The sequence below is a fragment of the Mugil cephalus genome, chromosome 1 (assembly GCF_022458985.1).
Source record: "Mugil cephalus isolate CIBA_MC_2020 chromosome 1, CIBA_Mcephalus_1.1, whole genome shotgun sequence".
Lineage (NCBI taxonomy): Eukaryota > Metazoa > Chordata > Actinopteri > Mugiliformes > Mugilidae > Mugil > Mugil cephalus.
In genome coordinates, this window is record NC_061770.1 from 44,768,021 (window position 1) to 44,792,501 (window position 24,481).

Here is a 24,481-nt window from a genome sequence, read left to right on the forward strand (position 1 = left end):
AGTTTCCCAGAGAAAGACATAAAACTGATTGATGACTCCCCCGGAGGAATGTTTCCCCAGGTGTGCTCTGTGTGTGTTTGAGTGTGTGTAGTTACAGTGCACTTAAGAAATGCTATCTTTGGATGCGGGACAAGTGCAATAAAGTAAATTGAGGGGTGGAATGGCACGTTTATGCATCAATATTGCGATTTGGCAGCGTAAATACGAAGACACAAGAGAATTCAGTGAGCTGATCTGGAGGTGAAGGTTAAATTGGTGCCTTTTAATGAAAGAAAAACACTAATTGATAACAGAAATCATCCCAGCAATGATATAAGAAAAAAATGTTTAACTACTAAATAAAACTCTTAAGGAGCTCTTTGACAGGTGCTTTGCACTGCCAAACTTCTCAGCCTGCAGCGAGAAATGTGCTAAGATACTCCTGATACAATAAACAAAACACCACAAAGGTATAATTATAAGATTCTACATTAACTCTCCATGACAGAATAGGAGCACATTTCACAATACATGCTCGGACTGATGGATTAGATTTATTACAACACTGCACTATACTTTGGTTTAATGATCTGCTGGGTGTGAAGCTGAAACATATAGGAATTATATTAGCATCGCTGTCTAATGAAATTTTCTCAATTACTCATATGGTCACAGGTATAATTTGGTACAAGTGGGATCCTTTAAAATGATTGTCATACATTTATGCAGTGGCCCAAAAATATAATTATCACTCTAAAGGTAAAAAAAAAATTACTACAACAGACAAGGGAAATATCAACAAAACCTCCTCATCTACTCAGCATCATCGACTCTAAAAAAAAAAAAAAAATATCGATGTAGTGGGAAATACTGAGATTAATACTGAGATTTAAATCAATACACACTTTTAAGATAGATGTGTATAACTAATGAGTTAAAGGTGACACTAAATTAATTTGATCTAAAATAAATATAATATGTACATTTTTAGACTCATAGCAAAGGAACAGTAAAGTTAACACAAATGGCGTACCTCAAGGATCCGTATTGGATCCCCTACAGTTTAGTTTATATGCTGTCTTGCAATTGTGCAATTGCAATTGTATGCTGCTGATGTGTTATATACACATCAGTAAAAAACAGCTGAAAGGGGAAAAAAAAAAAATAAATACATAACTCATTTTGAATACTTGTAACAATTGGTGTATTTTTTTGACTAAGCTAATAATGAAACCAATTATTTTTCTCTTTGGGTGAGAATATTTGTACAACTATCATAAACGTTTAGATAATTGTTGTAATTCTGCACACAAATATTGATTTAAAAGTGATAAAAGATTATGACTTTATATATAATAGATTTGACTTAGAAACTGATTAATTAAGTCTGATATGATGAATTAATTATTTATAAGGGAAAAGCTCCAGTCAGTGAACTCGAGTATTAGTTTTAGTAAATTAAGGTTAAAAAGCTAATTCATTATGATTGCAGGATGTACCAAATGTTCTGCCACTTACAAATTTTACAGACAGTTTTTCACATCTACTGATATTACAGACTAATATATTTGCACTACTGCTCATAATACTGATTACTGTATTTGTATTATTACTCATACTACAAATTCCCTTATTTGCATTACCGCTATTACCACATATCACTCTTACACTTACTAATATTTTCACTTGGTTTTATGCAATACTCTGCATATTATACTGTAATTTAAACAAGGCTAAAACAACAAGTATTTGTAATCTCCATAACCACTTTTACACATAGCTAGTCTATTGCTGTGTATTTTAATTAATTTTGATTGTGCTGTGATGGGTAATGCTATGAAACTTTGTGCTGTGTACATTTGTTATACATATGAATGACAATAAGTCTATGTCTACGTCTATGATTATCTATTTGTTTTTGGTGCGCTATGTTTGTTCTGTGGCTCCCTAACAGCGGCATCATCTGGAAATTAGACTTTATCGGTGAGAATAAACTCATTAATTTCATCAGAATAATTCAGTTTCACTTTGGATGGAGGCGCAGAGGCTGTAAGAAGATCCTCTGGTAACGTGGAGCTGTATCTCACATGTCTCGTCTGTTGCACGGCTCAACCCCCTTCATCTGCGCGGATCTTCAGGGAGATCATGTTCACTCGCCTCTGACCTCCCCTACGACACGTACAGCAGAGTGAAAAGGAAGGAAACCGCGGGGAAACTTTTGACGTGAACCATAACAGAATTCTCAACTCCATCTGAGGACTAGTCTTACGCATAGTGATTTTTAGTTGTTATGAAGCAACAAGAAAAATGGCATCAATAAAATAATTGTCATTAAACTGTTTGGCTTAAAAAAAAAAAAAAAACATAGCTGGCACAAAGAGCAAAATGGAATATTTTCCTTGTTGCCGTGTTTCCAAATGCAATGTTTTTTGTTTTTCCAACCTCTCCCCTCAGTTCGTCTTTGGCACGGCGGCTGACAGGTGCTGGCTCGGTGATGGGGAGCAGATTGTTGTTCTGCGAGGAGGGAAAACTCAACAATAAACCACAAGTCAACCTACTGAGTTCAAGGATCAACAGTCAGGAGGGAAGACTGGAATGGTTTTGCTTCTGCTTGTGATGAAATAACAATGGTTCCTCCTCAAAGGGGAACGGTTCGGTGACGGATAGCTTTCAGAGTGCAAGGCCAGGAGCCCAGACCTTCCTCCAGCATCTATCAGGTCAACTATTCATCACTGTGGGACGTCCTGCAGGGCCTACCGTGCTCTGTGCAGTGGCTGTTGGTGCATGTCAAACATCTGTCTAGCCCTCCTTCGTTTTTAGTCCAATCGTGGACGTGGAGGGCAAACTGCGCCACAAAATACTCAAAAATAAGTTTTGGTTTCACTTAAAAAGGACGTAAGTAAAGAACATCCAAGAATCTTCCTGTTTGTGTGTAAAAAGTTCAGTTTGCGTATATCAAGAATTTACAAAATTTACAAACTATAAGTAAAAACTAGAAATTTATATGTTTTTTAAACTTCTACCTTATTGGAAAAATGTTTCAAATCCATTTTTGTGTTAAAGTTAAATAAGAAACCAAACTGAGAGGATGCGGGAAACACATTATTAAACACTGAATGAACCATGTGTGTAATAGGATGAAAATGCAGCGTATATTTTTATAATGGTGCCTATAGCGGGAGTCGTATCACCAAAAGGAGATTCCTTATAATACATTCAGAAAGAGTGATTTTGACAAATGCAGATATTTAAAACCCTGCTGTGAAAAGGTTGTGAAACAAAACCTCTCTACAGTACACACTGAGCTAATTGGATGGGGGTGACTGTAATATCAACAAGAACAGTTTTCTATGAGTCGAGCAGCTGAAAGAAAACTGTTTTTTTTTAATCACACTATATTTGATATAATAACAAATGGAAACCATTCATATATTAAGTGTTAGGTTTAGAGTTAAAAGTAGTTTTATCGCTAGTGGATTAAATGATAATACTTGATATTTCTAATGCGTCTCCTGAAAGGGTCAAAAACTCCATCAGTTTTTATATTAAGAACTATTAAAATTAGATTTTTAAACCTTTATTATTATTAATAATAATAATATATTCTATTACAGATACTTGTGATTTCCACTGGTTTCAGACTTCCAAGGGAGAAATAAGACTGGACCCAAAGTTTTCTCCCTGTGCAGCTCTGAAAGAAAAGCAACATCACAATTAATGTTCATTTCAACCTGTAGTTGTACTTTACCTTCTGAGTGTCCTGTGGTGTCTGGAAAAAGAATTTTATTAGTGGGGGACTTCGGGCCCTATGGGTTGAGGGGAGGGGCCTCTGTGGATCATCCCACAGATACTTGATCAGTTTGGGATCTAGTGAATTTGGAGGCCAGGTCAACACTTCGTGTTGTTCTTCATGTTTTTGCGTCGTTCCTAAACCGTTTTGTGTGTGTCTGTGTCAGGCTGCATCCTGTTGCCATTAAGGGGTGTCATTACTATGGGGTAGGAGGCTGCCTAGTCTAGTCTTATCACACGATGGTCAATGTTATTCACTTCTCCTTTCAGTGGTCATAATGATATGCCTGATCGGTGTGTACATATAATAATACTAAATGCAGCTCAGGAAGCACCATTTTGTCTGTGCCGACTGTTGCTCCTTGGCACCGTCTTGTGGCCGAACGTGGAGCTGCTGCTGCTGCTGTGAGCTACCTCACAACTCTCACAGACGTTGTCGTCTCCATCCACTGATCTCCACCTGAAAAGAGGAAACACGTTTACATCATGTGTGTTACAGCACATCTGGTCTAACCTAAAACGGAAACACTGACCTTCCATTTATAAAAGAACAGGCCTTTTTCAGTGGGTCCGTCTTTGACACTGGCACAGCCTCCAGGTGACACATGGCGTAGATCTACAGGACACAGGAGGACACGTATTGAGGCCTTTGTCAGTACAGATATTCATAGGTGTGGATCTGGTTGCTGACAGTGTGTCTGTCGTCCTGGTGGAAGAGGAAAGGCTCAAGCTGTATCTGGAGGAAATTGCTCTGGGCTCGAGGCAGGAAACGAGAGCTGGAGCCGCTCAGCTGGGAGTCTGTGAAACATCTGCAACGAACAAATTAATCCTTATCAGACCGGACCTCTTCCTCCAGCTTTTATTAGCGTGTTAAAATAATGGGAAAGATTTATGGCAGCAATGTGTCCAAAGGAAGTCCACTTCATTTGGAGAATTAACAACAGTGGACATTAAAGACACAGGACTCACCCCTGGTGGTCTATGAAGAGATATCTGGGGTTAGAGTTCACACCAGGGCTCAGAGTGGCCACACAGCTGTGGACGTACAGACGAAGAGGAAGGTGACGATGGTTTACAGAGGCTTCGATGTTCACCATTTCACCCAGGAAGTAGACAGAGGACTTTCTCTCGGTGCTCCAGTCACCTGATGAGTGATGCGATGCAGATTTAAATATGTATGTTTTCCTGCCATTATGACATCTCACTGAAATAAACCATACTTGACAGTATTTTATGATGAATAACCTCCCTTCTTAGACTGAGTCTCACTGGAAGGACCCTTGGATTAAGGCTGTTACATACAGAAGTTTATTCTTGCAGCTTTAGTGTGAAGTAGCAGCCTGACAGCTCAATAAAACCATGTGTCTGAAAAACTGAGTTGTAACTGGAGGAAGTCATCTTATGATAATGTAAACAAAATTCTTTCCTCCCGCCAAATAACCTTTCTGTGAGTTAATCTTGCAGCCATCTTCCTCAACTCAGCTGCCACTGACCTCTAGTGGAACTTTGTGTTTATTACATCACCACCGCATCTTGACAACAGTTTAATAGAATAGGTGTCTGTATTTATTTATTATAAGTATAGAACGGGTGTCATACTGTTGGATTATTCATACACAACACACACACACACACACACACACACACACACACACATATATATATATATATATATATATATATATATATATATATATATATATATATATATATATATATATATATATATAAAGTGTGGAGGTGAAAAGATGAGGTCATAATGTAATGGACTGAAACCAACCCACCTGTCATGAGCCTGAGGTGGAAGTCAAGGGTGAGATGAGCTGACGGGACCGAGACTAGGGGGCTCCACGTCGGCCTCAGTGCTCTGCTGCTCACGATGTACCTCCTGCAAGCAGGAAAATGACTTTAGGCCGACAACTGTAACAACCAGTCCCATCAGATGATAAAAATTTATCATATCTTTGCCGTCTCGAAAAGGAAAAACAATGCACGTTTTCTCGATTTTGTTACTTTAACTTTGTGGGGTTGTGCGTGTGCAGCTACTATTTATTCCTATAAATTACTGTGTCCGTGCAAATGCACCTGCTGTATTCACACTGCACAGGAATGGCTGCTGCCTCCACTTGAGACGTGTCCCCGGGAGACGATGGAGGAGGCGAGTACAGCAGCAGGTTACTGAGCAGCACGCTGCTCTCTGTAAACTGAAGGAACCAGCAGGGGGCGGCATTACTCAACTGTGATCCAGCTTTACTTCTGACACACCAGGGTTTATACAGGAATCCTAGTGTTAAATTTACTACCTTTTACTACCTCTATAGTAGTTTTGTTTTTTACTGCCAAACCTTTTTTTAGAGGAGGGCGTGGATGTGCAGTACTGATCCATGCATGATGATTGTCCACCTCTCACCAAAGACCAAAGGTCATCCCGCTTAGTTTAAGGTATGAGTGTGATGCTGACTATGACATCACACCCATCATAAATATTACAAATCTGTTTTCAGAAGAGTGTGTATATGGTGGTGGAATTGTTATGGGAAGGTACATGGGACATGCTGTGCTGACTGTAAAACAATTAACAATTTCCCTGTGAAGCACTAACATCTATCTATGTATCTGACCTGCAAGATAATATTTTATATCAGAACTGAGATCGATACTCCCAGTTCTATCCATCAGTCCATATGATTAACCAATAAAAGCTCAGACCGTGAGCATCACACAACTAAATACTACAATATGTTAATGTAAATTCTCACACAACGCTGTAGTAACGCTGTAGCTGTTAGCAGACAACAGGCTAATCGGTTAGCATACTGTTCATACGGTACCACACACGGCAAATAGAAAACTAAACTAAAATATAAACGAAAACACCACTACAGCTAAACGCCAGCTAACACGGTATTAGCATGTTAAGTTAGCCCTGCGGTTAGCTCCTCTCTCCACCACGTTAACATGCTAGTCCAGTTTTATTCTGCCATCCTGGCTGTAGGTGTGTGTACGTCGGTGCGGAGCTCCATCCATAGTAAAACCGACAGTGGAGGAGAAGGTAAAGCACTTTACATTTCTATCATGATGTGGTGAAAGAAATCTACCACCAAAATGTGTCAAGTCCAGTCAAATTGTGTATGTTACCTTTTACTAAATTTCAATGGCCTTAATTTATAACCTTTACTGTCCTGTGGATACTCTGCACACAAAAGACCTGGGTGAATTTACATGAACAAACTGTATACACACATTTTTTTTTCTTTCTCTCTATATGATAAAGAGGCTCACCAACCGTCACTTTGTTCCCACAACCAGACAGTGGAGCTTTGATGACGTACTCTCCTTTTCCAGACACCTTGGCAGCGCAGTGATCTTGAGCAGCTCTGACGGGGCCAAGCCTCAGTTGCGTGGGCTCTGCAGGCCCAAACAAAAGAGCTTTCATCACAATCTCAATGCCGTCTTCGTGACATTTCAACGCAAAGGTCTTGACTTTGTCTTCTCCGGCTGAAGTCATTATTCCAGCGTGATTCCTAAAGTGGGAGTCGGGTTTGTCGGGCTGGTCCTGCCTGTTAGCTTCAAGGGCGGCCAAGTCAGAGTAAGACAGAAAGAGAGGTTTGCTTTGGTAAGTGTGGCACTCAACTGTCACTAATGCAGACACAATATACTGATAAAACATGACAAAAACATAAATAGGAGACATCGTTTGAGTTCACCACAGCTTCGACTGTCACTGAGCCCAGAGGAGCTCACCTGAGATTAATCAACCCTGATTAGTGAGCAACAGCAACATTTTCTGGAAGAGTAAAACCTGATAATCCAGCAGTGTTACAAAAAATGTATTTTATTAAACATAAATATTCAAGCATATTGCATTCAGAGGAAAAAATATATGTGCTTCTATATTGGCATAGGGAGAGATGTAACAGGTCGCACAAGTTAACACTGAAACTGACGGACGCCGTACAAACATGTAAAAGTGTTGATTTGTATAAAGAGTCATATCCACAACACAGCTTTCAAGGATAAGTGATACTGGCTAAAAAACCTCATGACCAACATATTTATGTCCAGCTTCCATCCATAGATGTTAAGTTTGGCTGAGGTTTAGTGTCTATTCATTTATTGTTTTTAAAGGTTTTCCTTAAAATTCCCCAGCATCATGAGTCTTTGTCACGTCCTCCTCTTCTTTGCCGCTCGTTCCCTCCGCGGCCGCTCCTTTGTTCCCCATGTCTCCTTTCCACACCTCCTGTAGACATTCTGAGGGAAGGAGAGAAAATCAGAAACATGAGCAGAAAGTTTCATCCACGTAGCTTCTCCTTTGCAGAGGCCCGAGACGCCTCCGTTAACGGTTAAGCAGTTGTGTGATTCTCTTGACATGGTGTAATACTCCGGGCTATTTTGAGAGTGATTTCATTATCTTTAATCTAGCTTCATTACTTCATTATTTAGATGTACATTCAAATTTATTTTGGTCGGACGTAAGTAAATGGCATCATGGGAAAGTTGTGTAGTGCAGTCTGCTCCCAAACGTCCAAAATAAATACGTTGGGAGTAATTGATCTGAGAAGAAGGGATTAGTATCCGGACTCAAACATGCTCTTTTATTTATCTTGGCCATCTGGTGTGTTATTCTGTCAATATTCTGTTTTTATCTGGCATTTATTTTCTCATATTAATCAAAGAAAGTTGAAACTATGCACACCATTTTTTTAAATCCTGAGAAATCCTATCATGGTCTGAGAATACAAAATCTGCAAAAGACCCAAAATATACCTCAAAATATTTCATTTACCAAGATATAAAAAAAATCTCTGCAATACGGATGCTGAAAAAGGTTAAAAAAAAAATGCATTTTTGTTTGAGTCAGGATCTTCTCAAACAAGCCAAACATTGACATTTCAGCTCCTGTGCTCTCAACTGAAGATCTATAAACCGGTTTTAACCACGAGTGACTGACAGCAGGACCCTCTCTCTCCTCTATTCGTCTCCTACCGAGCTCCGATGTCTTGAGGATGTGGTTCTCGCAGAGGAAGTTCTCCAGCCTCTGGTCCTGATGATGGAAGTACCAGTCCTCCACCACCTCCTCGTACTGCTCCAGCATCGTCTCGCACTGAACAGACACAGGAACACACACGAGCTGTTAATTAGGCGCTCAAACGCAGACAATATTATGTAGTATAAAAAAAGCTGTATTTCTGTTTGTTGTTTTATTGCAGCTGCGACACAATGTCTGACTTTTTGTAAAACATTTAAAAACCCTTTTAACAGGTTAAGCAAACATTTCAGATGCCTCTAACAAGCAACACACTGGAGTTCTTCTCGAGAGATCCCAAGCTGCATTCAGGCCGGTTGAGATGTAAAATCCCTCGAGTTAATTCTGGCTCTTCCCCAGGTTTCTCTTCCAGCTGATCTCACCAGAGGCCTCTTTAGATGCAAAGAAGCAGCAGCTTCACTCGGAGCTCCTCACATAATCAACCTCTACAGCTGAGACTTGACATCCCAAAAGAGGAGACTCTTTTCAGCTGCTTGTATTCATGCTGCAGTTCTTCTGCCACTAAGATCCAGGTAAGCGGAGACAAAGATACACATATCTCAAATCGTGAAGTTTAAGTGCTTATTGTTTCTTGTCTCCTCTCGTACACAAAATCGCATCAAAGCTTGTTTCCTCCCACCTGTTTCTTCATGTCCGACACCTCCACAGAGGGTTCCTCCCACAGCTCAAACGGCAGGCCCAGGTCCACTTTAACTCCCTTGTGGACCAGGTTCTTCAGGGTCGTCATGGTTTGACTGGTGCCCTGCGGTCACACAATTTACCCAGCTGTCAGTCGCTGCAGAATCACTCACAGGTACATTTGCCTTATTGTGAGTAAACTAATCAGTAAATCTGATTATGTGAAGAGTGACCCCTCTTAGAGAGCAGACAGATTACCTTGGCATATCGGAGGCTGCCGGGCCTCTCTGCATGAACACTGTACTGCAGAATTCGCTCACATATGTTGTCTATCGCCTCAGTCAGTCGAGTTTCACTGAAATCAAACATAAGGTTTAACTGGAGGCTCCACACACTCAGTTTACAGGACGTGAAAAATAGCACTCAGCCTATGAGGTCAATGTCTCTGCATACGTTTTGATTTAACTTCACTTACGACGTGTTGTATTTGATTTTTCTTCTTCTCTTGCCTGTGTCCAGCACATCTCCGACCTCCAGGACTTCTTTGGAGCGACCGGTTTTCTCCAAAGCGTCCTGCAGCTCCACTGTCAGAAACTTACACACTGACAAAATAAGAAGGAAAAAAAAACAAATACCTTAAAAGATTGTTCTTCTATTCACGAAGGTCGACATTCATGAAGGCGAACATTTTTGTAAACAAACGTCACACTCGTGTGCTCCTGTGCTAAAAGAGTAAGAGCATTACAGCCAGCTAATCTCGCTTTCTCGTGCTACCTTCACATCTATTTGGCAGCCTTTCGTCTTCTTCTGCCGTAACAAAGTTACAGGCGTAAAATAAAACCCAAATAAAAACTTTCATCGCAACCGCCAGCTTCAAAACTTTAAATTAGTAAAAGTGTCGTGTTAGGTCCGCCACATCGGCATCTTCTGGCGACGTCTAGCAACTGCGCATGCGTTGGGCAAGGAAACAGACGTGACTAACGGATGTATGATTTTTCGATGTCAGGGTGGATAGTTGATAGAAGACACAAACCACGCCACAAAAATGGAAGCACGTCTTTTGTTATTTTAGTTTTACTAGGGCTTAGTAGGTCCTTAATCACAGTCCACATCATTTGTTATACTTTTAAATGATTAATTAAAAAAAAATGCTTTAAAATAATTGTGCTAATTTCTGCAGCAAAGGCTCATACTTTACGCTGTGAAGCAGAAATATTATTTTTCCACTTTATAGCTCCCCATAGTCTGTATATTTAGTGTACATACCCACACACATGCAAACACACAGCCTGGCCAAAAAAAGTCACCACCTGGATTTAAATAAGCAAATAGGTACAAGTCTCCAATTGGATAATTACTGCATGGGCAATTATCTTTCAGCTGACAAGTTATTTAACCCTAACCAAAAAAAAAAAAAAAATATATAGGTTAGCTTGTTTGATAAGGGTACTTTTAAATGGCCGTCCTATCATTATTAAAGTTATGAATTACATGTATTACATGCATCTAGCCAATATGAATAGAAAAGTCCTACATGCAATTTTATTTATGCAAAATACATCTATTATCAAAGTTAAGTTTCATAGACACTTAGGTAAATTAAAAATGAGACACTTGAATATTCGGATTAAATACTTAATACTTAAGTTAACTAAAGGAGGTATATACACCTATATATATATATATAGCACCTACAAGAAATTCCATGTTTCATCACAGAGAGATGATTTTAAGTTTAAATCGGGCTTGTTAGATGTTTTGCCAACAATAGTAATACACTATGAATACTATGCCTCAGAAGTCCTTCCTTTTATCTTACAAAAGTGTACATCTGCAAGATTTGAGGCATTCATCAATACACAGGATAAGATGTTACAATCCCTTGTGCCATCCAGGCCTGGGAGTCCAGGTGGGAGTAATGGACCACTACAAGTACCTGAGAGTCTACATAAACAACAGTGATGCTGTGTACAAGAAGAGCCCAAGTAGACTCTATGTTCTGAGGAAGCGCAGGTCTTTTAAAGTGTGCAGCAAGTTACGAGAGTCTTCCTGCCAGTGTGTTGTAGTGAGTGCCCTGTACTTTGCTGTGATTTGCAGGGGAGAATAGTACCACTAAAAAATACATTAGTAGGATCAATAAACTCATCCGAAGGGCTGGACATGTGATTGACTGGTGATTTGGAGGCGTTTGTCTCAGTGAAGGACAAGACACTGGATAAACTGCTCTCCATTATGGAAAAATCTATCCCATCCACTTCAGCAAACATTGGAGGAGCAGAGGAGCTCATTCTCCAGCAGAATGATTCAGCTCCACTGCCACAGTGAACACTGCAGAACTTATTTTGTTCCCTATTCTATCCAGCTGTGTAACAGCTCATCTTTTTGTAAAAATTAAGCTACTATGACCAAGAAATTTGCCTTGTGAATCATTAAAGTCTGTCTAAGCCTAAGTCTACTGGGAGCTCCATACAAGGCCTTAATACACTTTAGCAGCATGGGACACTGAGCCATTTTCTGATAGATTAATTAATCATCCTTTCTAGCTTTTCCACCTTCAGCAGAGGAACCTCATACAAACACCATAACCTTAGCCCTGACTGGTCTATGCTTGAAATGCCTTGAATCATTTCCTGCCTCAGACCTTCAAACTCAAACCACAAAATCACTAAGACTTGCATCATACCATCTTGCCACACTTTCACTGGCTCTAGCACAGTGGACACCACCTCATCGTTTATCTACCTCTTATCTACTACCTTTCCTTTAACAACTGAAATACTCCTACATTTACTTGGCTTCACTTTCATCATAGCCCACTGCAGGTTGCTGTTTAACTTATCCAGCAGTCTGCATGTACATGTAGCAGTTGACGTTGCAGTTGTCATGTCGTCCATGTAGGCCTTAATTGGGGGGAGATGAAGCCCTCCCAGCAGCTTTTCTCTACAACCCATTTTGATGCACTTATTATCACCTCTATTGCCATTGTAAAAACTAGTGGAGAGTGTGTACACCCTGCCATGATGCCTACCTCCAACTGCTGCCATGCTGTAGTGTGCTCTGCTGTTGTAAAGTAGAGCTGTATATCTGAAAAATAGGGTCTGACTAAACCTTTTATACTACCTGGGGTTCTAAAGAAGTCAAATGTTTCCCATAGCAGACTGTGAGGTACTGATCCAAAAGCACTGGCCAAGTCTAGAGATACAACATGTAAGTCTCTCTTCTCTTGCTTTACAAACTGAATTTGGTGCCAAATCATGCTGATGTGCTCTAAACATCCAGAAAAGCTACGGATTCCAGCCTTTTGCACAGACATATCAATCAAGCCATTTTCCTCTAAGTAACTGGACAACATCTGTGCCACAACATTAAGCAGACTGATCAGTCTAAACTGATTTATCTCTTAAGAATCCTATCCCTCTCTTTGGGAATAAAAATCCCCCCTGCTCTGCACCATACCTGGGGAATAACCTGTTTCATCCATGCAACCTTCATCAACTTCCAAAGAAATCTCAGTACATCTGGTGCACTCTTATACAGCCAATAAGGGACATCATTAGGTCCCAGGCCTGAAGAGGCTCTTGCATTCCTCACCACTTCCTGAACCTCTTTCCAGCTTGGTGGGCTGTTATTGCACTGACTACCTATCTCCCCAACTGGTGGAATACCAGAGGGGAGTACCAATTTTCTAAACCTTTCCTTATCTTTATGTGCCTCCTCAAAGTACTCCAAACTTCCTGTTTCTTTACCATCATACTGCCATTCTTCTCCTTACCATACCTTATCTTACCAATCTCCTTATCATAAATAATATGAGAGTGAATGGTCCTGTAGATGGTCAGGCTCAATGATTTGAGGAATGTTACAAAATTAGCTCATTATTCGGCAGTGAAGCGGTTAAAATAGAAGGCGCTTGGCTCTCAGTTTCTCAGGTGTCATGAGCAGCACACTCTACAGCAACAGATACTCTGGGAGTCCGCGAGGGAGGAGAGTAAGGAAGAGGAGAAGACACTGAAAAGATAAGGCAGAAAAAGAGGAATCATAGGCAGACTAGACCATGTTACAGCGAAAGGAAAGGAAATGAGACACGAGGAGGGGGAGAGGGAGGAGAAGAAAGAATGCAAACTAAATAGAGGAGCGGAGCAGCCGTAAGTGATATGCACACACACGCTCATTCATATGCACACACTCCCTAAAAAACACATTTGTTGATGTTCTCCAGCAGCAGAGCAGTTCACACACAGGTGTCGGAGGATAAAGTGTTCATCTAAAGTGTCTGAAACTCAAGAGTAACTGCAGTAACCGTAGAGTTTACTGCTGAGAAGCCTTCCACGGCTATAGCTGTGTGTTATGTCACCTGTTGTGGTGACTGTCAGTCTATTGTCTGTTTGCAGGAAGATAAAATTACACGAGCACACACTCATGCATGAGCTCCCGAGACCTGTTACATATACCAGCGCTCAGATGATACACGGTCACCAGAGATGGTGTCATGAAACTGGGGGTTCGCTCACATCAAGCTTCATGTTTTTCGTCTAGGTCCAGTGAAATAATTGAGTTAAGTATGTGGTGGGAAAGAACCGAACACTCCAGACGGATTCAGACGAAAGAAGAAGACTGACCTGTATTGGACGTGGTCAGCCGGTTTCTTACCGCTGACTTTGAGAAGAAGAGGAAAGAGTGAACCCTCGCTCCGTGTATTTCAAGAGACCATGAATGTAGGCATCCAAAAAAGGGGGATTTCCTAAATGACAAGTGGAGGACACAGTTCTGAAAACAGTGGATAAAGTTTCATCGAAAGTACAGAAGAAAGACGTGTGATTGAAAGGTAAAATACCGGACCTGCAGTTTACATTTGCAACACATGCTACACATCAAAGATCTATCATGATCTGATCTCAAATGGTTCAGTGTTCATGTTTTTACTTAAAAAAATTAATAAATATTATATTATATGATGTTTTCCTCCTCTGGAAAGTGAGTTGAGTAAATTGAAAAAAGATGAAAAACAAAATCATTTAAATCTTTAGAATGTTAGCGTAGCACAGAAGGAAAAAAAAAATGTGTGTACGACTAAATTTCTAAATCGGAATTTGAATAGCTGAACAAATTTTCTTGTCTTGCAAAAACCCATGAATCTCTCACCATGGCAGAAGCTTGTTGCAGACATGTCTACATATATTTGTCTACTTTACAAGTTTACATAATATTTTTTATTTTTTTTTTACTAAAATTTGGTGCAGCTGCAAAAGGGTGGTTTTAACACTTACAGATATTTTTGTTTGCATATTCACACATTTGTCAGCACATTTTGTTTGTGGTAGATTTGGCTTCTGATATGGTAGATATAGACAAAGACAGCTTCATGGAACCACACACACATCTAGAAGTGATAGAGACAAACTGATTATCAAATCGAGCAAAATAAGCTGCATACATGCATACAAAGAGTCTAAACCGGCTGCAGCAAGATGCGTTCAATGTGTTTACTTCACACGTTTTCCTTCCGTTCGTGCCTCTCTCTGCATAAATGTGACAAAATCAAAGCCTCGCTGACGATCGATAACACTGACCTGCGCGGCATCTGCAAGCACAAGCAAGTAGTTTTCCCCTCAGTGCAGCGAGCCCCTGACCTGACCCCACCGTGCCACCCGACAAACACCAACACACATGTTGTTGCACCTGGTGTACTCTCGCTGACACCCAATCACGCCACTTCACACACGTCAGTTGATGCTCACATCACACTGCTGACTCAGGCAGCCAAGCAGTTCATATCTCTGATGGCCAAAACAGCACCGTTACCGTACTGCTGCCCTCAACCTGCCCTCCCGACACTCACACACTGACCCTGCAGGACCTCCAGCCACCTCTGCCAGGTATGTGACCCTTCAGATGATCCCCCACTAACAACGTCCTGTTCTTGCCAGACACCACAAGACACCCTCAGAAGGCCCATGTCCATTCTCTGACGACTCAGAACGGTCTTGAAGGCACAAGGGAGACCTACACAATATAAGGAAGGTGGTTATAATGTTATGCCTGACTGGTGTATACAGCATTTTTTTATAGCAGCTAGCTTGGATTGTTTTGTGAAAGAAAGTGAGTCTGGAACTCCGACTTTGGGAACCGATTATGCTTCGGCAGAGACCTGCACAGGACGGGAATGGAATTTGTTCACTACAAACTGGTTGTGATTGGTAGTGCGACGTCACATATTGAAATCCCCATATCAGAAGACTAACTGACAACTGCATAATCATGAGTAGCGTGATCTCTGAGGGTCGAGGCACTGTCCTTTTGTAAAAGACGCCCAACATGTTGGCATTGCAATTTATCTGAGAAGATGAAGTGCATAAAAAAATCATATTGTCCATCAGCCAATACAGTTTATGCCTGTAGCTTTATATCTTTACAGTTTGTCTCTGTAGTTTTCTTGTGAAAGACAAACATCTGTGTTTCAAGCTCTGTTATAAGCTACAGCTTTTAAAAGTGAACACCCTGATAATTCAACATTTAATTAGCAGAAGCCCCTGCAGCATTGATTACTGCAGATATGAAATTAAAGTCCTCTGAACACGCCGTGTGTGTAACTCGACTCTCCTTCACCCGAGCCTGGCTCCAGTTTCTCTACAGCGTTTTACAGCGCTTTGACTCATCCGCTCATTTCCCTTTTCCATGAGAGTCATTCATCGTCTCGTTTCTCTCTCAGGCTCAATCACAATGCCGGGACGGGTGGTTGACTTCCAGGGACAGAGCTTTTACAAGCTGAGGCGGGCCTGCCTGCGTCGAGGTGCGCTCTTCAAGGACCCAGAGTTCCCCGCCACCGAGCAGTCGCTCTTTTACAAGAGGGAGCCCCCGCCGGGACTGACCTGGAAGAGGCCGAGGGTAAGTTTTCTTTTTTTTTCATTACATTATTTTCCAAGAGCAAACAACTGCAAATGGTCTCCTTCATCTAAATCAGGTGTGTGCCTCAACACTTCAACAGATTGGGTTAATTAAAGCACTCTCTTTTAAAGGAGAGGGTGAAACCTTAGACCTCAAGGAGAGAGGTGCTGATGGACCGCTATATTGGTGTGATTGTGTGTGTGTTACAGTCGAGTTTAGAAATAGCCCAGATGTTTTTAGCTCAGTGTTGTGATGGGTGTGGCAGTGTATGTTTGCGTTGGCCACACTGCGCTCAGCGGCTTAAAATAAAAGCAGTGAAATCTGAGATTAAAGTCAAGGTCAAAAATGATTTTCCAGTTTATATGGACGGAAAGGTTGTTTAAAGATACAAGGACATATTAGGAAATGATTTGTCATTTAACAATTGAGTCCACTTGTATTTGAAAATCTTGAGCTTAATTTTCTGTACTTTGGCACCACCTATGGCAATGAATGGTAACTGCAGGTGTGTTAAATCCTGAGACTTTCATACAGTTACACTGTATATCAGTCAGCGCCATTGCCAATATATACTGAGTCGATAGATATTTATTGACACGAGAAGCTTCTAAATTGCTACTTTACTTTTAGGGTATTTTTTTTGGTTAGTATTCTGTGTTTGGAAGATTATATGAAACAATTTATAAAATTAGACATGCCAGGTTACAACTGTGTTAATCTTCTGTAGACTCAAGACTCTCTGGGGATTTCCCGTCCGTTCAGCGCTATTAATGTGAAACCCTGCTGGCGATCAATTTTCTGATTCAGAGCTGATTAGACAGGGCTAATGGTATTGTGTTCCTAATGCCTCACTCAAGTGTTTTAAGTGTGTATCAACAGGGAGTCAGGTAGGTGACACCTGTCGCCTCACTCACACACTGACACACACACATATTAAAACTCACTCCAGCTTCCCATTTACTATCCTAACTGTCCATTTCACAACCTCGGTAGCCTCGTGTGCACTTGTTATGAACATAATATCGTAGAGAAGGTTGATTTGCTGTCTAGAGTTACAGCTGAGGAGGTTATGACCAATGAGCGGGTATCTCTCAGCATGTGTGTGTATGTTCGCCAGCACTTCTACAGTTACCTGGCCCTGGCCAAACTGAGATCAGCGAGTCCACACGGACAGGATCTGTCTCCTCTGACACTGAATCAGCTCGCAGGCTTCATAAAACGTTGATGATACTAACTGCTGCCGTCGTTAATGGCAGAGTTGGTTCCACAGTACTCCGAGTGTATTTATCACCCTCAGATGTCATCTGTGTTTGAGCATCTTGCATCTTCTCGTCGTTTTGGCACCAGGTACTACATGTAGAGATAAAAACAGATGAATCTTCCATGACAAACCCATAGTTTTCCTGAAGAGTGGTTTTGAAGCTCATCGTGGGTGGCATTGGTTGTCCATGTTTAACAGTGCCTGACTTCTACCTCCCATAAATTTAAAAATGGGGAAAGAGTTGGAAAGAGGAACGAGGGAAAGGGATCATAATTTTAAGCACTGATATACTTTAAATAGTTACACATAAAGTTCAGTTTTGCAACACTGATGTCTATGGGGATCTATCACTTTTTGAGGAAACCTGTTGTGGTCATTTTTTAAGACCCAAACATTGATGCTTGTGATAAACTCAACATTCACTACTCTAGTGAATATCACCACTTTCATATTTCCCTCCAAATGAATGTATGCGTTGTTCAGTGTCTGTTTGATTCATTAAAAAAGGCGGTGAAAAGATTCTGATATCACTCCAGGAGATATGTAAAGATCCTCGAATGTTTGTCGACGGCATCAGCACTCGTGACCTGCACCAAGGCAGTCTGGGTAACTGCTGGATGGTGGCGGCCATTTCCTGCCTCGCGTCTGAGCCGTCACTGTGGAAGAAGGTTGTGTATCTAGTTCTCACCGTCTCTTTTTTTTATCACTTTATTTCTGTACCTCCATCCTTCATGGCCTTATCTTCTCCTCAGGTCATCCCTGACCATGTGGATCAGGAGTGGAACCCAAAGCGACCAGATCTGTATGCGGGAATCTTCCATTTCCGTTTCTGGCGCCTCGGCCGATGGATGGATGTTGTTGTTGACGACCGTCTGCCGGTCAGCGGGGACGGAGCGTTGCTTTTCTGCCGCTCGGCCACGCCAAGAGAGTTTTGGAGCGCGCTGCTGGAGAAGGCCTACGCCAAGTGAGTGGAAGTAGGAAATACTGGTTCACATCCATGGTGGCAGGAAGAGCATGTCAATATATCTTGAAAGATATAACATCAGGTAGGAGAAGGAGGTTTGTTAATCCCAACAATTGCCACTCTTACTGCTACTTATGGCAATACTATTGAGGCCTCCCATACTCTTTCTAGTCCTAATTAAAGGCTCCAAAACGATATCTTATTCAAGAGCCCCTGGCATCCCTCCATCGCCATTGTTAGCCCCGTTTGAGAGCACCAGGACCTTCTTGCCTCCTAAAGATCGAGTTTACTCTTAGTCACCCTTTTGTAATCTAGCACTCTAACATATGAATGTACGCCTCAGGACTTAGGGTCTTGTCAGACAGTCAGAATGGAAGGCTTTGAAGTGTCTCGACAATACTACAACTGACTTTTGCCAGCCTTTTAATTGACACATTTAAACATAATCTAAAGACAATATTTTATATCCTAAAGTTGGTTAATTTGCCAAAACCACAATCCGTCACTTCCCAACACTTTAGATGGAAAGCAAATATGTTAGGAACACAGCATAAGCTTCCAAAACCCGGTCGGGATTCTTTGAGACACAGACACAGCTCTCCCCAGTGTTTGCCATTTAATACAGTGACAGCCAGGGAACGTACCATAGCAACTGATTAGCCATGAGGCCCCCCAACAACCATCAATATGACCTCATTGGTTGTTAGGAAAGCAGCTAATTACTGCTCAGCATTCTCTTCCACCCACTCAGAATCTATCAGCCACCTCATATCTGCCTGGCAACGAAGGAACAAGCAGAAAAACCTGCTATCAGTCATTTACAAGATGTCAATAATCAACCACCTCTACAGGACATGGAAACATGGAAGACCACAAATTGGTCCTTCACTCAATTAGTCCCACTCTTACGTTTTAGGCTGAATGGTTGCTACGAGGCCTTGGAGGGAGGAAACACTGCGGAGGCTCTGATCGACTTCACAGGCGGCGTTTCTGAGCCTCTGAATCTAGATCATGAGGCCCTCAGCGTACACAGTGACCAGAGGAGGGCCTTCTTCCAGAGATTAGCTAAGGTCCACGAATGCAAATCCCTCATTACCTGCTCTATACGAGTAAGCTATTCATCTCAAAACTCAGTCTTTTATATGTTAACTATAAAGTGAAAATGATCTCAGTGTATTTCACGTATTTCTCAGCCAGCTGAGGGGGAGACAGTGGAGTCTGTATTGGACTGTGGACTTGTCCGGGGACACGCCTACGGGATCACAGCGGTGAGGAAGGTGAGGCTGTTGGAGAAGCTGCTGAAGCCGGATGGGGCGTCCCGACTCTTTATGGTGCGCATGAGGAACCCATGGGGGACCACGGATTGGACGGGCGCCTGGAGTCAGAGGTGAACCCCTTGCGTCGACTCCTGCCACATATCTGACTGCTGAGTACATTTTGCAGGAGCTCTGGGGATAAAGCCTCTGCTGACATTTAACAGTGTGGTTTACAACATTTTACGATGCCACTGCAACTTTTCCGGACAATTTGTGACATTTTACAATAGTTTTAAAAGTTGCTTTACAAGAGGACATCTGCACTTTACATTATGAAATTCTGAGAATCTCTGAAAATGGCCAAAATGGACCAATAAATGTTCCAGAAGTTGAAATACTTCAGTCCTTTCTAAAGTCAATCCCAAGCGTTGAACCTTAAAGGTCTTCTTTTTGTCGTTGTGCACTCCCTGCAGGTCAGAGCAGTGGCAACAACTGAGTCGAACAGAGAGGGAGAAGATGGGACTCATTGTTCGTGACGTTGGAGAGTTCTGGTACATCCGTTATTTATTGTCTGAATTTTTCACCATGTATATCTCTCATACAAAAACCAGGTAAATATAGGCTGAATTCTTCTCCCTTAGGATGGACTTCGAGGATTTCTGCCACTACTTCACAGATGTGGTAGTGTGCCGCCTGGTGGAGAGGACTCTGCTCTGGCCGAGCTCTCACTGGAGAGAAGTGCATTGTTACGGAGAATGGGCTCCAGCTCCTTCTACATCTGGACCACCTCCACCCACGGTGCTTCAGAATAACTGCGGACTCACCCCGGGTAAGAACAACACCAAATCTGGAGGGCTCAAACAACGGGGGAACCGAAAAGAGGCTCAACTACGGGAGAGTCGTCAGGAGGGAGGAAAAAGACGAAGGCGTGATGCAGATAAGACTAGAAATAATGTCACAAAGGAGTCCGATGGTGGTGGAGAGGTGACTGGAGCTTGGGAGGAACACATGGACAAAAGGAGTCGATGCGGAGGATGCATCAACCACAGGGACACTTTTCTGCACAATCCACAGGTAAACCTAAACTGTAAATTAAATAAGCTCTAGATTATTGAAAGCTAACATGCCCTTTCTTTCTTAGTTCATCTTTGAGGTGCAAGGCAAAGAGGAGGAGGTGCTGATTTGTCTGCAGCAGGAGGACAGGAGGATGTGGAAGAAAAATGGAGGAGGAGAAAATCTGCCCATTGGCTTTGAGGTGCTGAAGGTGAGCACGGAGAAGAAATGTGACCATCTCTTGAGCTTTCACAAAAGTTCAAAGATCATTTTGTTTCCAGGTGGAAGTGAACCGCTGCTCAAGGGTGCAGTGTGTGGTGGAGCAGGCGGCCAGCTCCGTCTACATGGACTCCCGCAGTGTGACACTAAGAGGAACCCTGGCTCCAGGTCGGTACGTGGTGCTGCCAACCACCTTCCTGCCAGGCGCCACCGGACGCTTCTTGCTACGTCTCTTCTCCCATTCTCCTGTCAGACTCAGGTGGGTTAAAGGTGTTGATGTGCAGCTGACACATTATCTGTAAAATGTGTTTTGGTGGTATAGATTCAGGGTTTGATGGAAAGTCCTGAGCGGCAACGTGTAAAGTCAACAAAACTTTAGTTCTGTGATGTTTTTTTTTTTTAATTTCTTCTCCACCCCTTCATGGCCTATGTCAGTGTGATGTTACGACGTTAGCTGGAGGCAAAATAGTGGGAAGCTTGAGGCAAACACTGAAAACGTCGTCTTACTGTATTTTTTGGTGTCAAAACCGAAAAATCAAAAACGCTAACTTGTAGTTTTATCACATACCAGCCAGTGCCAGTTATAGATAGTTTGGTTTGACTTTGGTGATTAAAAGAAAGAACTGGAGAGACAACAACGGGAACATTTCATATTAGATAAGATTAATATGTTATGCACCGTCAGTTTCAGCCTGGAAAATGTTATGGTTTAAGTTAATCCTTATTTGGGGGATTCTTGTTACATTTTAATGCTGATGCTAATGCTAACCGCTAGGTAACACAACATCAGTTGCGTGTTTCAGGGGTGTCCAAGCAGAAGTTGCATTTGCTATGTCTCTACAGTGGTTCCACTTACTTCTTGTAAGTTTGTCGGAGAGCCTTCACTTGATAAAGACGGACCAGACTTTGTCCTCCTTTGGTCAAATCGTCCATCCAGTGAGTGAGAGTGTAGGGGTCAGTGAATATAGCCCCATCAGTCAACTTTTTATATTCTCTAGAATGTTAATTTTCCTCATCTATTCTTGTCAAAACCGTCCATTGAAATATGCTAACTGCCACTTACAGACTATAGTGTTTGAGATGTTTTGCCTCCAGCTAAGCCCCGCCCCTCAACATACATCACACTATTTACAAACTGTGAAGGGCTCTATAGTCAGTAATTTATTCCAAACGTAATAACTTATAAACTGTGTGAAATAAAAACAATAAACATGTAAGATAAGAGAAGCAGTTTTGAAGCTCAGTCTTGTGTCTCTGGGTGCCGCCATCTTGCTGGGTGCCTAACTCCACCAACTCACCAGCTACTTCAAAACTAGCCAAAGAAGTGGAGCATGATTGCAGCTGATGTCAGTGGGTGACAACAATTCAAGCATCCATCAAACAAAATTAGGCACAACCTTAAACTACAAGACTGTGCATTATATACACTTCTTAAAAATATACCAAAATATACATTCTTCAATGTAATGTTCTCTGGGTTTAGTCTCTTTCTTTCTTTCTTTCTTTCTTTCCATGAAGGGAGCTGAAGGAGGACTTGCCATCTCCTTCTGTGCTCCAGTGTTTTCTACCTCAGCCCACAGTGGTGACCACAGTCCATCTCCGCCGGGCGTCAGGACTCAGTCCTCCCAAGCAGACAGGTGGCCCAACACAACTTCAGTTTTTTAGCAGCTTCCCTACTAATTAGGACGCACTACATTTTGTTAAACCTTTTCAATGTTTCACGGCACCTTTGTGCTTACATCTACTTCCTCTCTTCCTCTTTCTCTTTACTCCATGTTGGATGTTGATCCACAGCTCCAGATGTTTATGCTGTGGTGCGATGTGAGAACGACACCATCAGGACGCGAGTGTTTAAGGAGGAGGGAAGCCCCGAATTCAACCTCAGGACCATCTTCTACAGGAGATACCCCGACACGCACATCTCTGTCGAGGTCAGACACGTACAGCGCACACACCCAGACAGACGAAACACAAACACGCCCTAATGCGACCCCTGTGTATGTGCAGTTATGGAGCAGAGGTTTGCTGTGGGACTCGCTGCTCGGCGAGGCTCGGCTCCAGACGGGGGCGCCCGAGAGGAGCCGGAGCCACGTGGTGGATCTGCGAGGGGGACAGTCGCAGTCGAAATTCAGAGGCTGCGTCTACGTGGAGACGTCGTCCAGCGACTGCCTCACGGACTTGTGACAGCGTCCCTCTGGTTGCCATGGTAACCAGGGAAGATGCTGGATGTGCAGAGAACAGCTAACGTTAGCAAGTCAAAAACTTTAAGGACAGTAACACTGTGTTAAGCTAAAGATATTAAACACAATAAAGGTGCTTTGATGCATTTATCACCTACATGTGTTCTGTGTATTTAAAATAGAAATAAATCCAGTTTCTGTTTAAAATTTAAAAGATGTTTTGAGATGATCTGCTGGTCAGACATAAAGATTGGCATCCTTGACTTCAGCAGTTCAGCAACCAACAAAAAGTTGCTGCCAAAATTTTCTGTGTGTGTGTGTTTTATTTTATTATAATTTAATAAAATGTATTATACTGATCGTCATTTCTTTTGCTGATGAAATCCCATTTGCATTTTCGTATGATTAAATGATGAACATCGTGTGCATGTCTTCCTTTTTATTGTCAGGAAGTATCGCTTGGTTTAATTTAAAGAGTTCAAACCAACTCAAAGAACAAATCTTAGCAATCTTCAGAGGACGGTACATTTCACTGTAACAGTTCCTCTTGTTTATTTCTTCCGCCTTGAGGCGGCTGCATATCTGAGGAGAACGAGTTCCTGATACAGTATTTTTACATTTGCATTTCCACATGGTTTAACTGACGGCTGACACCATCAGTAAAAATGACCTGAGCTCCTGAATGCAAAACTACAAACTGCAGATAAAACGCTAGAGCTCATTAAATGATTATCTGTTCTCATTTGGCAGCATTTGTTTATCAGGACGCTGTTATGTGTGTGAGTGCTGGCTTTTAAACATGATGGACCTAACCTGCAATTGAACGTGGAAAACACATGTTCCACATTTTTAATTGCTAGATGGATGTTTATAAGGCATACTCTGGAAACCATGATATGCCATAAGCTCTTTCTCACTTTCTATCTGCAGTCTTTTGCATTTAATAGCCACTATCTTCCTACATTTCTCTCGTTTTTACTCGCTCTACATAAAGAAATGATGTGGTATATTTGCTGGAAACATTTCCGCACAAGCATTTTCTGTCATTTTGACATAATATCACGAACCTTTGGTGATTAAATCCTATCCAGACCACATTATAATACTACAAAAGTGAGTAAACACGGTTGACATGCTTTTACCTCGGTGGATTTTAGCTTTCAGCTTCTTGTACTTGTAGTCAGATTCAATTTTAAGACGGAACAGGTAAAAGAGACGATTGCGTCCGAG

General features: G+C 41.8%; 3 protein-coding genes across 5 annotated transcripts; 1 reads left to right on the forward strand and 2 right to left on the reverse strand.

Annotated features, from left to right (window-relative positions):
* Window positions 1-3,343: 3,343 nt before the first annotated feature.
* On the reverse strand, window positions 3,344-7,462 carry LOC124997148 (zona pellucida sperm-binding protein 3-like). The gene is made up of 8 exons (XM_047570761.1): window positions 7,055-7,462; window positions 5,854-5,972; window positions 5,553-5,656; window positions 4,738-4,912; window positions 4,460-4,577; window positions 4,302-4,384; window positions 4,104-4,228; window positions 3,344-3,670 (listed from the first exon to the last, which is right to left on the reverse strand). Exons 1-8 carry the CDS (start codon window positions 7,460-7,462, stop codon window positions 3,588-3,590), a joined length of 1,215 nt encoding a protein of 404 aa, XP_047426717.1. The 3' UTR covers window positions 3,344-3,587.
* A 425-nt stretch (window positions 7,463-7,887) lies between these two features.
* On the reverse strand, window positions 7,888-15,130 carry cnpy4 (canopy FGF signaling regulator 4). 2 transcript variants are annotated; one of them, XM_047570772.1, is made up of 7 exons: window positions 15,004-15,130; window positions 14,053-14,174; window positions 9,909-10,035; window positions 9,692-9,788; window positions 9,435-9,557; window positions 8,755-8,872; window positions 7,888-8,019 (listed from the first exon to the last, which is right to left on the reverse strand). In XM_047570772.1, exons 1-7 carry the CDS (start codon window positions 15,012-15,014, stop codon window positions 7,904-7,906), a joined length of 714 nt encoding a protein of 237 aa, XP_047426728.1. In that variant the 5' UTR covers window positions 15,015-15,130; the 3' UTR covers window positions 7,888-7,903. The 2 variants fall into 2 exon arrangements, with proteins under 2 accessions (XP_047426728.1, XP_047426735.1); XM_047570779.1 differs by lacking the exons at window positions 14,053-14,174; window positions 15,004-15,130 and adding an exon at window positions 10,208-10,403.
* On the forward strand, window positions 14,126-23,675 carry LOC124997135 (calpain-5-like). 2 transcript variants are annotated; one of them, XM_047570739.1, is made up of 13 exons: window positions 14,126-14,258; window positions 16,143-16,318; window positions 18,116-18,247; window positions 18,332-18,543; window positions 19,460-19,652; window positions 19,737-19,930; window positions 20,273-20,350; window positions 20,441-20,873; window positions 20,941-21,063; window positions 21,134-21,330; window positions 22,590-22,708; window positions 22,866-23,002; window positions 23,079-23,675. In XM_047570739.1, exons 2-13 carry the CDS (start codon window positions 16,154-16,156, stop codon window positions 23,253-23,255), a joined length of 2,160 nt encoding a protein of 719 aa, XP_047426695.1. In that variant the 5' UTR covers window positions 14,126-14,258; window positions 16,143-16,153; the 3' UTR covers window positions 23,256-23,675. The 2 variants fall into 2 exon arrangements, with proteins under 2 accessions (XP_047426695.1, XP_047426705.1); XM_047570749.1 differs by lacking the exon at window positions 14,126-14,258 and adding an exon at window positions 15,225-15,309.
* Window positions 23,676-24,481: the final 806 nt, after the last annotated feature.